Raw genomic sequence first — 16,825 nt, 5'->3', positions numbered from 1 at the left:
CCCGCCCCCCCCCCCCCCCCCCGCGCCCCAGGCCCTGGGCCAGTACCCAGCTCCTCTCGAGTGAGCGGCAGGAAGGTCGTGTCCTCGTTCAGGTTCTTGTTGAAGTCGATGCACAGAAGACTCAGCTTCTTCTTGATGCTCTTGATTTTCTGGAGGGAGGAGCACAGCCGTGAGGAGCACAGCCTCCGGGACTGGGGGCTCCCCCCTGCAAGGAGAAGGCGGAGAAGCGGGAAAAGCAGGCAGAGCCGTCTGCAGGCAGATACCCACCGGCCATGCCGAGCGGCCTCGGTGACCCCGGGGACCTGGGCTTGCGTCCCCAACTGTTGTACGTCCCCAGCCAAGAGCCTTCTGGACCCTATTCCCTTCAGAGTCTGCAGCTTAGGCATTTGGATATTTTGACAGAGGAGCGGGGCTAAGCCTCAGGGAGGAAACTTCTGATGGGGGTGGGGGGTGGGGCAGTGTGTGCCCTAGGACCACAACATCTGCCCACCACTGCCTCGGGGGGGGCCCTGGAGCCCAGCCCAGGCCTCGGGCATAACAGCTGCTCTGTGCTGGGAAGGTCGGGCAAGTGTGGCTGACAGCTGTGCAGTGACCTGGGGGCTCCTCGGGTGAGACCCGGGCTCAGAACCAGCCCGCATGGGTGCACTGAGCCTCCGTCGGCCATGACCCTGCGCTGGGCACTTCCACTTATTTCCTGATCTCGCTGAAGCCTCACAAAACCAAACGCGGCCGTGCCAATCAAGGTTCTAAGGCGTGAAAACAGCTCGCGCCCCAGGAAACAAGGCACGGCTTCGGCTTCAGGGTCCCCATCCAGCCCACGGCCAGTGTCCTTCCTCCACCCGGAGCCCCCCGTGTCCCTCCCAGTGCAGCGGCTCTCAAGTCACAGTCAGGACTTTCAACAACGTGACGACAAAGCTTTAAGCACAACCCTGCAAGCGTGTGGGTGGCTCAGTCGGAGGAGCATGAGAGTCTTGATCTCGGGGTCATGGGTTCAAGCCCTACGTTGGGCATAAAGTTTACTTAAGGGAGAAAAAAAAAAGTACAACTGTGCTTCTGTCGCTCTGGCTGAGTTTATCACCTGCGCCCACAGAAGCTGAGACACCGCACTGGATTCCAGAGCCCACAGTGCCAAGATGGAATTCGACTCAAGTCTTACCAGCATTGGTTTTAACCACAAGCATGCCTCATTTTCCTGATTCTCCAACCAGAAGGTAGAATCAGTTCTAAGTGAGAAGAGAGACACGGTCACTGAGCTCTGGGTGTGGATCTGGTATCTGCTTTAACTGTGTCTTTTGCCTCCTGTGCCCTGGTGCTTTCCTATCGGGGGCCTTGCTGACCCCGGAGGGAGGGCTTTTCCTAAGGGTGGCCAGTTCCAGGGGATGGTACCCAGCTCACCCATATGTGTGCCTCATGTGCAAAGCAGCCAGCCCAGAGCCCACGCCCCGGCCATCCCCTCTGTGTGGCTGCGGGGCCTTCAGAGAAAATGGGAAGGGAGTGGAGCGGACAGAGACCCCCAGCGATTAACCCAGGACGGGGGCAGGTGCAGCCCTGCTCGCCCTCTGCCCCAGAAGGGAATGCAAGCGATGCCATCCACGACTGGGGTTTTTGATGAGCAACTCGTATATGCAGTCTTCGTTCCCATTCCTGGCACACGGCTCCTAAACCCTTGGAATTAGTGACAACACGACACTGAAATAGCTCAAGAGATGAGGTGTGGGGAACACTGTGCTATCTCTTACCAGCCCTTTCCACCACACTTGAGTGCAACCTAATGAGATGCCTTTGGAAAGCCCCTAGGATGGGGGTGGGCGGCCAAGGAAGTCCCTCCTGCCTACTTAGGGAGTCAGTCACGGATGGAGTGACTAGTCGGGCTGAAGTGATGTGGTGGCCACAGAAGCCCTAAGGCACAGGGTTAAGGGAGTTTCCAGTTGGTGAACACGTGGAGGTGCCCATGAGGGCAAAGCACGCAGGGTACCGAAGCTCCGTGCCTCCCCCCCACCCCGACCTTGCCCTGTGCTTCTCTCCCAGCTGGCGGTTCTAGGTGGTACCCTTCACGATAGATCAGTAAGGTCAAGTAAGCTTTTCCCGAGTTCTCTGAGCCACTCTGTTGAATGAATTAAACCTGAGGGAGGAGTGCCGGTCGGTCAGAACCAAGGGACACCCTGGACTTGTGGCCGGTGCCTCAGGTCGGGGTGGCGTGGAGGGGCCGAGCCCTGATGCTGTGGTTTCTGACACTAGCTCCGTGTACACGGGTCAGAACTGAGTGCTGGCATCACGGAGGACCGGATGGTGCGGGCACCCCCCGCCACCCCCCCGTGTGGGGTCAGAAGGAAGCCATGCCGTCGCAGCAGAGTCCCGAGAACAGGAGACCCACAGCCAGAGCGAGCTTCTCCTTACTGCCATTGCACCCAAGTCACGGAGAGGACCCCCTGAGCCCTGCCACCTGCCCCATGCGCTCTCCCCGCGGCCGAGGCAGCGCCACGCTCTCAGGAAAGCCTCACCAGGACCCTGGAGGATCCGAGGCAGAACGGGTGCAAAGAGAGAGCTGCTCCACATAGACCGCCCTGCCCGGAACCGAGGCAATAGAGCGCACACCAGGACTCAGGTGGTGCCCGCGATCGCAGGCCCTCTCCGCGCCCCCCCCCCCCAGCTGGCACTCACCTCCTGAGTGTCTTTGGGCAGGTGGAGCCCATTCCTTCTGCCCAGCTTGATCAGTCGCTCCAGGTACCGCGCTGCCTCTGGCCTCAACGAGTCCTTCTGGATTTTTTCCTGGAGTAAGAAAGTCAAGGCTGTTTATAACGAAAAGCCGTGATGCTGCTGAATGTTGGTGAGGCAGCAGGGAAACTGGGTCGCTCACTCCAACATCACCGGAGGGAGCATGAAATGGGGCAGCCGCCCAGGAGAGCACTTTGGCACAAAACGTGCGACTACCACCCAACTCCGCAGCTGCACTCCGGGCGTTTGTCCCAGAGAATGAAGACTGGGGTCACACAACACCTGTTCACAAACGCCTGCGGGGAACAGCCCAAACGAAGAGCAGCCCAGAGGGTCTTCCCCTGGTGAACAGTTACGTGGGAATGAGTCTGGGGGGCTGCATCAAGGTCTTTAACCCGGTGGTGACACTGACCGGTTCTGCAATACGTTACGTGGGGGAAACCGGGCAAAGTACAGACAGGCGCCCTCCGAGCTATTTCTTCCCACTGCACGCTGACCCGCAAAGATATTAAAACGAGAATTAAATACAAGACACTGCTTGTGCTTCCACAGGCCACCCGCCTGTCTGTGCACCAAAGCACACTCGTGTGCCTTCCTGCCATCGAGGGGACACGGCAGCAGGTGCTAAGACAACGAGCAGAGAATCATCTCGGTTCACTTCCGACATCGGCAGCCGTGGCCCAGGAGGCAGGACGATAGCTCTAGAGGGCACCCAACAAGGTCAGGAAAATAAAAAGATGTGCTGGACGGAGGGAAGGCTTAGAAAGTCCTAGGCACAGAGCACGTGAGTGCGGTCAGTTAAGCGTCTGACTCTTGGTTTCGGCTCAGCTTATGATCTCACGGCTCGTGAGTCTGAGCCCCACGTTGGGCTCTGTGCTGACCACAATTCTCTGTCTCTCTCTGTCTCTTTCTGCCCCTCCCCAACTCGTGAGCGCACGCTTGGTCTCTCAAAATAAATAAACGTTAAAAAAAAAAAAAAAAGTTTTTTTAGGCATCTTATATTTTATTTTTGCATTCCTGCCCACTTCTGCCATTTCTTTCATGTTTTTTATTGTGGTAAAATACAACGTAAAACTTACCACCTTAGCCACTGTTAAGCGCATGGTTCAGCGGCGTTAAGTGCACTCACACTGTCACACAGCGATGCCCACCAGCCACCCACAGGGCTCCTCACTCTCTACCTTCTAAAGTCTGAGGAACAGAACGATCACATCTAGAGAGGTTCTGACCCTCCAGTGCCACCTGGACACCGGTCTGTCCCCCCACCTCCCGCCCCCCGTCTTCCACCTCCAGCGGGCCTAGTGCGTGCCCCATCAGCCGCGTCCCGGGGCTGAGCGGACGCTGGGCTTGTCGCTGTCCCCTCACCTGCAGCCAGACAATCCTCTGGTATACATCCTGCCTCATGCTCATTTCCACGTCAAATTCAGACAGCTTTTTGTCTGCCTCTGTGCTGGCCGTCCGAATGTCCTTGGATGGAGAGACGTGTTGGGGGAAGTCAAGGATATTCCTCTGAACTGAAACAGGGAAACAGGACAGGTGTGAAAACGGGCCCCGGGTAGAAACTGGCAAGTATCGACCTCACCCTGGCCCGGCACGTAGCCCACCCGCATGTCTCCATGTTCCATGAACACTCTCCACGCCGGGCCCTGGGGTGGGCACTGGAAGAAAGGAACACTGGCACCCATGCCCATGTTCTTGGGGACCTCACAGGCCAATGGGAACAGACTCAACTCACAATACTCCAAGGTCCATGAAGGACCGTAACAGAGGAGTCTGACAAGATGGGGACAGGCTCCAGTGGCTCCGGCCCAGGAAAGAGCCACGGCTGCTGAGAGCAGTACTTTACGTTCATGAACAATTTTCTAATTTACAGAGCATGCTGACACTCTGTTAAATAAAGGGAACATGGCGGGGGGGGGGGGGCCTGGGGGGCCCAGTTAGTTAAGCATCTGACTTTGGCTCAGGTCATGATCTCACGGTTCATGAGTTTGAGCCTCGCTTTGGGCTCTGTGCTGACAGCTCAGAGCCTGGAGCCTACTTCAGATTCTGTGTGTGTCTCTCTCTCTGCTCCTCACTGGCTCACGCTGTCTCTCAAAAATAAACATTTAAGTAAGTAAGTAAATAAGTAAATAAATAAAGGAAGCATGAGTAGCCATAACAACATAAGCTTTAATTTTCTTTCCTAATTCTTTTTAAGCTTATTTATTTTGAGAAAAAGAGAGGGTGCATGTAAGCAGGGGAGGGGCAGAGAGAGAGGGAGAGAGAATCCCAAGCAGGCTGTGCTCAGCACAGAGCCCAACAGGGGGCTTGGCCTCACCAACTTCAAGATCATGACCTAAGCTAAAATCCAGAGTCGGATGCTTAAGCAACAGAGCCACCGGCGCCCCGTAAGAGCATCAGCTTTAACAAGTATCACCTGACCCAGCACCCCACTCTCAAGCACCCACCCTCGTGAAATAAGAACACGTGATCACACAGAAATCACATACATGCACAGCAGCAGGCCCAGTAATGACCAAATAGTAGAAACGGCCCAAACACCCATCAAAAGTGCACGGAGACACACGTGTCTGGCACGCACAGGAAGTCACTTGGCCGCAAACAGGAGCGAGGCGCCCACACCTGCTGCCCCGTGGTCGGACCCTGAACACACACTGCTCAGAGCAAACCAGACATGAGGTGTGTGAGTCAAGGTGTGTACGATGTCCAGAACAGGCTCATCCACAGATGGGAAGGGGGCTGGTGGGTGCCAAGAGCTGAGGAAGGGATGGGGAGTGACTGCCAATGGGGACAGGATTTCCCTTTGGGATGGCAGAATGCTCTAGAATTAGAACACGGTGATGCTTAGACAAGTGACTATAAAAACCACTGAAACGTAGGCTTCAAGTGAGCAAATCGTTAAGGTCTATAAATCAGATCTCAACAGACCATTTACGTTTTGAAAAGCACATACTCTGGGAAAGAGTTCAAATCGCAGCTTGGTCACGCCCGGGGCCCCAGGGCAGGCCTACCGCTGGCTGCCCGAGAGGGGACAGTGAAAAGACAGAAACAGCGTCCGTCCATCTGGGATTTACAGGCTCACAAGCGCCTGTGATCGCACCAAGCACGACAACAAAACAGTGCATGCTGTCAGATCAATGCAGGCAGCTGTGTGAGCAGAGGGGGTGCAGGAAGGGGCTCCTGCGGGGGGTTAATCTGTGATCACAGAGAAGCCCAACATCCTGCAAAGCGGGGGGTGTGGGAAGCCCCGAGACGGGACAGCGTGAGCAACTGCGAGGCCACGTGGCCAGGCACAAAGTGCAGAGGCGGGTCAGAAAGGGGGAACCGTGCAGCACAGGGAACACCACCAAGGACCGTGGCCTCCATCCAGAGGGCAGTGGAAAGACAGAGGGGCTGGCTGGGGGGAAGGCCATGATCCAGTCTTAGTCTCCTCTAAAATTCCGTGGGCTACTGAGAGGAGACAGAAATAAAAGCCTGCGGGAGTGAAGTGGGGGAGAGACTAAATGATGTCTGGCAGGGCCACGCCCAAGAAGCAGGAATTAGCATCAGGCAATGCCCGCGAGCCTCTCTGGAAGGAGATGGGAAGGGGAGCCTGAGGCACACCCGCCTGAAGGCGGCGGAGCAGCCCCTGCCATCCGGCACACCCCGCACAGGAGGCTCCCGGAGAACCCCGCTACCAGGATTCCCAAAGGCCCCCCGGAAAAGGACTTGTGCTGGAGATCCGGGGGCTCGGAGTTCTCCGTCCCAAGACTTGCTTGGTCTTCTGTCCCCTTGCCATCAACCTCCACACAGGGGCTCTGGGAAGCAGGGCTGTAGGTATGTGACCGAGCACCTCATCCTTCCCTCACAAAGGGAGCAAACAGACCCCAAGGGGAAGACAAGGATCCAGGTGGGTGGTGATGAGGACCCCTGACGGCAGCAGGTTACCCAAGCACAGGGGGGAGGCAGCGGGGAGAGGAGAGGCAAACGGGTCCCAGTTCAGTCGCCCAGAGAGAAAACAAAGCTCTCCTGTGACACGAAAGGGGTAAGAAGGGGCTCTGGTTTCGGGGCTGGCACCCGAGCTGACTCCTGGAGAGAAGAGCGGTCACACGTGCTGTCCCGCTCTGGGCCCTCAGATGACACAGCCCAGAACTAAGTATGCCGCCAGGCCACGAGTGCAGTAGGGTGTGTAGGAGAACCAGCCCTCCAGGCTGCCCCTGGCCTGGCCGAGGGATCCTCCCCCTGGGGAGTAGGCCGCCTCCCCCGAGGCTGGGCGCTTCCGCCTCCCCGCCTGGGTCCTGACCTGGATTTACCTGTGTAGGACACCTCCGCGTCAGCCAGCGCCTTGAGGGTGCTCTCGTAGGACACGTCTTCAAACTTCTGGGAGCCCACCTGGTCATACACACGCTTGGTTTCCTCGATGAGCTCCACAGTGAGCTCCCCTATTTGCTGGGCGCTCAGGTCCCACCGCAGGTAGTTCACCTCGGAGCACGGGACCGCTGTGTCCAGGGCATCTCCGGCACAGGCTAGACAGAGAAGACAGAACCCCACACTGAATGTGTCTGCTTCAAGGGCAGGATTAGGGTTAGAGTAACTAGGGGCTGGAGGGCAAGGCCAGGAGCACCGTTTCCCCATGCAGGTTGACAAGGACCGGGGGCTCTATGGGGGTACACAGGTTGACGGATCCTCTAAAGCACACGAAGATTCCGCACCCGGGAGACACCGGGTGACCTGTGGGGATGCTTGCACTTGTCACGACGGGAGAGTGATGCTACTTCATCGGGCGGCGGGGTCTGGGGATGCTGCTCGACACCCCCAAGCACCTAGGATGCCCCATGATGACCCAGCCCCGACATCGGCCGGCTGGGGCGGATGCTTGGCATACACCTGCACTCCACGGGGTTAATTTGTTTGATTACTACCTCCGACGTCCCTTGTCGTACTGCGACGTTTGCACCACATTACTTACCTAAAATAGGGGAATTCCCGGGTCCTGAACATCCCTACCACGAGAATTTCTGGATAAGGGATTATGGTCTAGAACTGCTGTCACGGGAACTGCTGTGTGGTGTTCAGGGTAAAGATGTTTTGCTTTCGTCCCCTCACTGAATTCACAGCTCTGTACTCTGGGACCTATGTGGCCCCCATTTTGCAGACGGGGGTCCTGAGATTTGGAGAATGCAAGTCTCGTGCCACGATCCCACACCAGCAAGCAGCAGAGGCGGGGGCTCAAGCCCGTGCAGTCGGACTTCAGCTCCAACGCTGCGAACTAGCATATGTGTGCACCCCACCTTTCTCAACATCTCATTTGCAGGTGGGGCTGCCCCTTTCCCTTCCCAGGGCTCCACCTACACTCAGGATTACAGTCCAACCTTTACTGGAGTCTGTATCAGAGGCTGGCAAAGTCTGTCTCTGCACAGCCCATAAGGTAAAGGTGACGAAGAAGGAGACTATGTGACTTGCCAGGACTGAACTAATTAGCCCTTTACAGGCTGGTCTGCTGACCCTTGGTCTAGATCATCCCGACTCCACTGGGTCCTGCACAGCAGGCTTGGCCAGTTGGTTTTGCCAACTTCCCTGTGCTCAGGCACACTGGCTTTCTTCAAGGTATCTCCCAGGCCTTCCCACAGGTTGCCCCCTCTGCCCGGAGCCCCGACCCTGCCAATCTTTCTTTCTTGAATGTCCTGCTGGCATCCCTGTAGCACCTGTAGGGCTCAGATGGCTACACCTTCCCCCAATTACTTGTCGAGTTAATGAACAGAGGCCTGTCCTGTGTGAGCCCCCAGCAGAATACGCAGAAGCCGCTCCAGGAAACACCCACCTGTGCCCCATTTTTCCCTTCCAGCATGACGGGGAGGGGAGCAGGGCCACAGTGGTCCTGGACAAAGGGGGACGGATCTTCGCAGGGTGCTGTGTTTGGCATCCCTAGGACAGGGCTTTTAACAGTATTATCAACACCTGTGTCTGGGTCACGCTCTGGGGTGGGGGCCACCCTGGGCACTGTACCGTGTTGAACAGCACCCCTGGTGCCCATCCACTCGATGCCAGGAGCACCCCGAGTCATGACAACCACAGATGTCCAATGACATTGCCCCAGTGTCTGCTGGGGAGGCACGATCTCCCCGGCTGAGGACCACTGACATCTGCTACGTGGGAGAAAAAAAAAAAAAAAAGTCTCCTAGGCCAAGACAGGCCAGGTATTCTGGCCACGTGACTGCTCCGAGCTTATGGAAAACCGTTGTGCCTGCAGAGCATTTTGGACTTCAGAACCGCAGAGAGAAGCTGTGGGTCTGGGTTAACTGGTAGCCGAGGGCTCCAGACGCTCAGGAAAGGTGGGAGACCCGTGTAAGCCAGAACCGTCAGCCAAACTTCCCGGAGGGAGCTAGGATTTGAAACACTGGAGCAGACGCTCCCGTTCTGCAGTATCTACAGATCCCCACCCCCGAGCCGGGTCTCCAAGCTAACGACCCTGCAGCACACAAGGCAGACAACACTCCCCGAATAACCCTAGCTGTGATTTACCATTAAATGCAATTATCGTCACAGCCAGCTGGGAGAAAGAACTGGGGGAAGACAAACCGGGAAGAGAAAATGCCAGGAGGCATCATACGACCCCCGGGGAATTTTCTATAATCCCACACGCACATCCTATCCCTCCCATAACGAAAACCCTTTCACGACGCCCTTTACCCTTCCAGGGCTGTGCTCCAGCCGGAATGACTTGTTGCTACGCAAACGCGTTTACCCTCGCAGCTCCGGCCACCTGGGACAGGCCTCACGCAGGTCTTGGCGGCACCGCCGCTTCTCCACTTTGGGTCCTCCTGGCTGATATGCCGCCTCCTCCGAGAAGCCCTTCGGGACCGCCCTCAGCCCCACCACTGACCACCCTCTAAGGCGCTCGCTTGCTTTCCTGCTGGCTGAACGTCTGTCTCCGACTCTGGAACTCCGCCTAGAACTCAGGGTCTCCCCTGGAGTCGGCACCCCCTGGGCCCGACCCGCCCTTAGCGGCCGCGACCTGGAGTTTGTTGAATGAGTGAACCGCTGGAAAAGCTGGCCCATTCATTCGGCCGCCGAGGGAACGGGATCTCGGGCTCACCGACCCATCCCCGCCAGGCTCCAGTCACTCGGGGGTCACTGGGCTCGGGTCCTAGGCCCAAGTCGCGACTCCGGGAGGCGAGAAGCTGGAGGGGATGCCAGGGTCCGGGGAGCGGGGCCCCGCCTCGCGCCAGCCAGTACCTGCGGGGGGCTTCATGGCGGGCGGGTGTGCACCGGCGATCCCTTCCTCCACCTGGTCTGCCTCGGTCCGCCTCAGCCGCGGCAACCTGCCGCTTCGGTCCGCTCAGGGGCCGCAGCAGCCGGGACTGAGGTGCCCGCCGCCCGCGCGCCCGCTGAATCCTGGGAGCGCGCGTGCGCCGAAGAACAGAGCGCCAGCGCGCCCCCAGCACCGCCCACACACCCGTGGCGGGGCTTTGGCACGCTATCGCACTCTGCGCACGCGCTGGAGCCCTCCCCGCTCATCATTGGCTCGCGCGGCGAGAGGGAGGAACCTCCGGGGAGGCCCGGGAGGGACGTTTCCATGGAAACCACACAAAGAGGTTGCTTCAAAATCTGTGTGCATGCGGTTCTTTCTGCCGGTAGTTCTCTGTCTGGGCTTCCAGCCTCAGTGTTAATCCGTGCTTGTCACCTTTCTATCTTACAGTTGTGTATTTGGCTAGTTTTGCAGGTTTTCCCTTCACCTAAGGATCACGTTAGTGATCCCTTACCCTACTCGTCTCAGGCTCTTTTTGTAGATTATCCCAACCAGCATCCTGCCCAGCTTCCTGCACCTAACGAAGATGAGGCGCTCCACGAGTACCAGCAGAATCCGGTGAATCAATTAAACACACTTAAAAAAAAAAAAATCGGGAAAGCTTCAGAAAATGAATCTACGAGTTCAAACAGGTGTTTTGAGACGGTGCAGTATCCTAACCTGTAACTATTGTCCATTAAAACGAAAAACGAAATCTTGATCTAAGGCGCCCAGGAAGAAAAACATACCAGAACTAAAATGGCCAAAAAACACACTCCCCTTATTTCTGCAAAAGAAATTAAATCCCCGGGCTTTAAACATGCATGCGTTTTAAATAGGATAAAAGTGAATTCGGAGAACCCTTCTTGCAACTTTAACGGTGGTCAGTTGTGGGTCTTCCTAGAGACCGTCCTCATCGCTCACCTTTTATTAAGCACAGCAAGTTTTATCCTACTTAATAATCATTTCCACTGTTCTCCATACCTGGAGGCTTTTTTTTTTAAGGTTATTTTATTATTATTATTATTTTTTAGAGAGAGTGCTTAAGTGAGGGAGGTGAAGAGAGAAAGAGGGAGAGAGAATCCCTGGCAGGCTCCGTACTGTCAGCCCAGAGCCTAGGGCTTTAATTCAGGAGCCATGAGATCAAGACCTGAGCCGAAACCCAGAGTCAGATGCTTAACCAACTGAGCCACCCAGGCACCCCATACTTGGGAGGGTTTTTTTGCCTCATCCTCCAAATCCACATCTACAAGAAAGATCTTCCTTAACCATCACAGCCAGATTACCTCCCCAATCATAATCACCGCACGCCGTTTTATCATTAAGCGAAAGGTGTTAATTTACATACTAGTTTACGAGTTCGTCAACCCCAGTAGGAGTAAAGAGAGCAGGCACTTTCCTGGTTTTGATAGTTGCTTTGCAAAACATTTGCTGACTATTAGGCACCTGCTGTAAACAAATATATCTGTATTCCTTTACGTCTTATAGATGGAATGAATGAAAGAATGCATTTGTGGCCGCGCGGGTGGACGGGTGGGTGAATAAACGTAAAACATAGCGTGTTAACAGTCACTGGCATTCACAGAGCCCCTGCGCTGCTCTGGGCGCCAGATACCAAACTGAGCCACCCCACGTGGCCGGCTCGGTGCCACGTGACCGGCTCTGCCAAACGCGCGGGAGTCCGCCACTGTCCCACGATGCACCGCGCTGTTACCGCTCGGGAGGGAGCGATAGTCCTGATTTCCGGCCTCCAATCGGTCGCAGAGGTCAGTTGCCCTAACGACCAGCTAGCCCTCCCAACCCCCCCCAACGTCTGAATTACGTCACTTCTCCCCACGCCCGTCTTGATAATTGACGCGCCTGCGCAGAATGAAAGCCAACGAGCGCCGCCTCCTTCCGCGCAAGCGTCGCGGCCGGGGGCGGGGCCGGGTAGCGCTGTGGTGCGCAGGCGCAGCCGTCGGCGGGTCGGCGTTCGGCCGCCAGTGAGGTGAGTGGGGGGTGTTCGGTGCTGAGCCAGACGGGCTTAGGGTCCGCGGCTTGGAGCTCCCGGGGCTCAAAGGCCCGTAAAGAGAGCTGGGGCTGGGGCTGAGGTGGCCGCGGTCCGCTGGGTGCTGTGAGTGGGCGGCGCGAAGGGGAAACTGAGGCAGGGCGGCGTCGGGCAGGCCCTCGCCAGTCCTGGTCCGCCTCACCCGGACCCGAGGCCCGGCAAGTGCTGGTTCGAGGTGAAACTGCAAGTGAAAGTGCCCCGCAAGCAACGAAGGTGTCTTCTGCCCGGAAATACGGTCCCTTTGAATCAGGTATCCCGTTAGTGGGGCTCCGGTCGGTGTCCTGTCCCAGCGCCGCCACTCTCCACCTGGCTGACCTGGCCAGCCTCTTGGGTTCCCGGAGCCTCATTTTCCCCCTCTGTAAAACGGGTGTAGTCACGGTCCCTGTCTGATGTTTGTGGGTGGGGGCGGTGGTCCTTGGGAAGATTGAAGCCACAGGGACCGGCGCAAAGCGAGAGCTCAGTGGGGTCGGCAGGTGTTAGGGGCTTCTGTATATTGACCTAAAGGCGGGAAGAGTCAGCCCCACCACCTCTCGCTGGCTGTGTGAGCTTGAGGAAGTCGCTTGCCTCTCTGAGCAGCGCTTTCCTTCTAGAATAGGGGCCGTAGGAGAATGCGCTTCTTAGGGTCGCTCTGAGGTCAAGTAAACAGAACATTCTGTGACCAGGCTCCTGCTGCTTGTTAAGAGCATCCTGGAGAACCGCTAGGTTTCTTATTAGGTGTCAGAAAACGTGTGCGCAGCCCGCAGCCCTCAGGCTGCAGGATCTTCCCGCGCCCTTTAGTTTTCCATCTCTGATTATTCTGTCTGCTTTTCTTCTCCCCAGACCGATGGTTCTGTCACCCTGGGGGACACAGGGCGGTGTCTGGGGGACATTTGTTGTCACGACTGGGTGTGATCTTGGCGCCGAGTGGGTGGGGCCAGGGTGATGCTCAACACCCTGCGGTGCCTAGGACGGTCCATGGACGGTCCACAGTGTCCTCAGTGCAGAAGTTAAGCCCTGCTCCAGATCCAGACCAGTGCGTCTTCGCCAGCATGAGTTGTGTACATGGGGTTGGTGAGATGAACCCTAAGATATCCTGTGCACGTTTTGTGGGGAGAGGAAAGAGCACCTGGAGTGGAGGCTCTGGAGTCAGACTGCTGGGTTCAGAAGTCCGGGTTTGTGTCTTAGCTGGGTGACCTTGAGTGGCACCCCCACCTTTCTAGCGTCCGTGTTTTTTTCTGTAAAACGGGGACGGGGTAGACAAGCCAAGGTCTCAGCAAACTGTGATTGGGGGGCCAGACCCAGCTGCAGCTTGTTTTCCTGAACGAAGCCACGCCTCCATCGCAGACCCCTTAACCGTGGCTGCTGTTGCACAAGAGGAAAGTTGAGTGGTTGCCACAGAAACCCTGTGGCCCGGGAAGCTTCCTTGGGCCCTTTTCAGAACATGATCACCTATCCCCTCCATAAGCCATTGTGTGAACTGCACTTAGCTCGGGCCTGGAAGGTGCTCAACACTCCAAGGATTTTGCCTGAGGCTTGTAATTTGGTCTTACTGGAAGGGTGAGCCAGCTCCAAAGATAGGGTTATAAGCTCCGCCTCAGATGGAGAGCTGTGGTCTTAACTTGGATCCTACGTTTTTATTTTTTTTTTTTTTTTTTTGCCAAGAGCCAGCACTGGCCCCTGTGGGAAATACTCAGGAAGAGGGTTGAAGGAATAAAGGGAATTTTAGCAGGGAGGCAAGACCCAAGGTTTGTTGTCTCTTCTGCTCTTCCCAAAGAACTTGGTCAGGTGGCTCTGAATTTGACAGGGATCTAACATTTTCCCAAGACTGTATGGATCAAACACTGCTCAGTGCTGGGGTTCAAAGGGAAGGTGTCTGTCCAGTGGCTCATAGTCGGGGCAAGGGCAGGGGACAGATGACAGACCAAGGAGTTTCAAAGCCCACGAAGCCAGTGATAAGACTGGTACTTGGACTTTGCCAGAAAAAGAGGGCGTCTAGCTCTGAGGCAGCAACCCTGCGGCTCGGTATTGAAGGGAGTTAGACTTTCCAGATGGGTTGGAGCAGTTGTGTTTGAGTGGAGCCCCTGAGGGTTTGGCAGAGGGCCTCACGCGCACACGCGTGACATTTCGGGGGGCTTTTGACGGTTTTAAAGCGTACAGGGCATTCTGGTGGCATTTTAGAAGAACACAGGGCTGCGGCGAGGGTCGTGGGCTCAAGCCTTGAGACGGCCCTGCTCGGACACTGGAGGTGTGCTAGGTTGAGACACAGGAGTAGAGCACTGACTTTGCACACTGCTGTTTGTGAGCAGGGCTCGGGCTTCAGGATGGAGGCGGAAAGCCCTCGGCAGTGGCAGCGGGCGGTTCAGCTCCCGAGGTGGGGGGAGGCCTCACTTTTTATTTTTTTTAACGTTTGTTTATTTTTGAGAGACGGAGCATGAGCGGGGGAGGGGCAGAGAGCGAGGGAGACACAGACGAAGAGGCTCCAGGCTCTGAGCTGTCGGCACAGAGCCCGACGTGACCCTCGAACCCTTGAACCCTCTGACCGCGAGATCATGACGTGAGCTGAAGTTGCACACTTAACTGACTGAGCCACCCAGGTGCACCAAGGGCTTGCTCATTTTATTTTTTTTTATTTTTTTATTTTTTTAATTTTTTTTTTTTTCAACGTTTATTTATTTTTGGGACAGAGAGAGACAGAGCATGAACGGGGGAGGGGCAGAGAGAGAGGGAGACACAGAATCGGAAACAGGCTCCAGGTTCTGAGCCATCAGCCCAGAGCCCGACGCGGGGCTCGAACTCACGGAGCGCGAGATCGAGACCTGGCTGAAGTCGGACGCTTAACCGACTGCGCCACCCAGGCGCCCCAAGGGCTTGCTCATTTTAGCGAGGCATGCCGTTTTTTCCCCTTTCACCAGTTGTAGGCTCGGAAATAAAAGGAACAGAGGCTGATTTTTTTGTTGTTTAATGATGAAATGAAAAGGTGGACTGAGAGCCGGAAGGATTGTGAGGACCACCAGCGGGGCTGGCCCCAGGACCCTGCCACACCCTGGGACTCTGTCCGTCCACCCTCACCAGGCTCACCCGAACTGGGCCCTCCGTGGTGCTTCCTGAGAGCTCATAAAGCACTCACTGTTCAGAGAGCGGGCTGCTTTTGAGAATTTTGTCCAGCGGCCAAAACCCTACAAGTCGTGATTGTTCCGGGTGCCTGGTAGGAGTCGAGGGAAAGTGCTGTCCTTGTGTTTTGCTGGGCCTCACTTTGTGGCAAGCAGAAGGCTCGTTCGTCCCAAAACCCCTGCGTGGAAGTGAGATTTGCAAACTGTCTCGCAAAGAAGCGACAGTTTCGTGGACCACCTGGGTCAGAGGCCCTGTGGGTCCTTGTCGCACCTTGGGGAAGTAGTCCTCGATAGCAGACCCATGCTCCCTCTGCTGCAGGCCTGAAACCCAAAATGTTGCGCAAGCAGGTTTTCAGAAAGTGTGCAGCAAAGTCATTTGGCCAGAAAAGTCTGACTTGTACTGACTTAGAGTCTTCCAATGACTTTCACTGGGGGGTTTGGCCATGTCTGGGGACATCTGTGGTTGTTACCACTGTGGAAGGAGGTGCTCCTGGCATCGAGGGGGATGGGGCCAGGGATGCTACTGAACCCCCACCGTGTTCAGGACATCCCCATGGAGAGCGACCTGCTCTTAAGGTCAGCAGTGCTGAGCGGGAGAGACCCTGCATTGATTATTTGGGAAAATACTGAGTCTAGTCCCTGCCCACACTAGACACCAGAGTAAGTCCCCAGGGGTCAGAGGGTAGAAACCAGGGCCGCCCTGGTGCCTGTGGGTCACCCTCCCTCCCTCCGCTGTTTGTGCGTATTTCTATATGTGCAGCATCCCAGGACCTCAGCAGTCAGATGCTTACAGAACACAGAGACTCCTGGGGGTGTCTCTCGGGGGGTGATTCTGCCCCCCGCCTCGGGGTACACTGGACAGAGACCAGGGGTGCTGTTAAACTCTGCAGTGAACAGGACATCCCCCCGCCACACACACACACACACACACACACACACACACACACACACACACACAGCAAAGAATGATCTTACCCCGAATAGCAGTAGGGGAGAAAACCCGAGTAAGGTTTTTTTTTTTTTTTTTTTTATCCACATTTATTTTTTGAGAGAGCACAAGTTGGGGAGGGGCAGAGAGTGGGGACAGGATCTGAAGCAGATTCTGTGCTGACAGCACACTCAGGCACCGCAAGATCAGGACCTGAGCCAGTCGTATGCTCAACCGACTGAGCCACCCACACGCCCCGTAGGTCAGAAGTTCTTGGAACAGCTGTTAAGGACATCTCCGTTACCCCATCTCATAGGAGAGGAAAGTGAGGGTATCGGCTGGGACAAAGCGGTCCTTAGCTTAGGAGTGGGGAAAGTGACCTGACACTGGCATGGGGCAGAAATGGCTGAGCCTGAGGCTGACTCCAGGCCCTTGTCCTCCCAGGCGAATCAGGCTCCCTGGCCTGACATCCATACACCAGGCCCAGGGCAGGCTCCAGGGGGCGCTCTGACCTCTTGACGGTGAATCCCTTTGGAGGGGCCACCATTTGGGAGAAGATCAAGCGACAGACCAGGTGAAGCCCAGGAAGCAGGCAGTGAGAGCTTATCCTGGGGAGATCAGGCCAGAGTGCCTCAAATCCAGTGGGGACAAGGGATCCTCACGTGCAAACGCCCTGAGGTTCCAAGGGCCAGGGGCACAGAAAGGAGGGTGACTTGGTCTTTTAGTTTTTTGAACCCTTGCCTCCATGAGCCTTGATAGTCTCATACACAGCACCCCCC

At 56.3% G+C, this 16,825-nt stretch overlaps 2 protein-coding genes across 5 annotated transcripts in view; one reads left to right on the top strand and one right to left on the bottom strand.

The window, feature by feature from the left end:
* Positions 1–10,090, bottom strand: part of THOP1 (thimet oligopeptidase 1) — a 21,252-nt gene extending 11,162 nt beyond the window's left edge. For both annotated transcript variants that reach the window (XM_040461565.1, XM_040461566.1), the window contains exons 1-5: positions 9,931–10,090; positions 7,008–7,220; positions 4,081–4,229; positions 2,662–2,769; positions 47–149 (exon numbers count right to left, since the gene is read on the bottom strand). In XM_040461565.1, the coding sequence (XP_040317499.1) occupies positions 47–149; positions 2,662–2,769; positions 4,081–4,229; positions 7,008–7,220; positions 9,931–9,946 (589 nt within the window). In that variant the 5' untranslated portion in view covers positions 9,947–10,090. The remainder of the gene's footprint in view (positions 1–46; positions 150–2,661; positions 2,770–4,080; positions 4,230–7,007; positions 7,221–9,930) is intronic.
* A 1,752-nt stretch (positions 10,091–11,842) lies between these two features.
* SGTA (small glutamine rich tetratricopeptide repeat co-chaperone alpha) overlaps positions 11,843–16,825 on the top strand; it is a 17,248-nt gene continuing 12,265 nt past the window's right edge. For 2 of the 3 annotated variants that reach the window (XM_040461975.1, XM_040461972.1), the window contains exon 1: positions 11,843–11,969. The gene's annotated coding sequence lies outside the window, so the exon portion shown is untranslated. Of the gene's footprint in view, positions 11,970–12,140; positions 12,280–16,825 lie in introns of those variants that run through there. The other variant, XM_040461973.1, reaches the window with a different exon arrangement.

Source organism: Herpailurus yagouaroundi, unplaced genomic scaffold, assembly GCF_014898765.1.
Source record: "Herpailurus yagouaroundi ecotype Mexico unplaced genomic scaffold, PumYag 295, whole genome shotgun sequence".
Lineage (NCBI taxonomy): Eukaryota > Metazoa > Chordata > Mammalia > Carnivora > Felidae > Herpailurus > Herpailurus yagouaroundi.
Note: the sequence above shows the minus strand (reverse complement) of the source record. Positions and strands in the feature narration are given on the sequence as shown.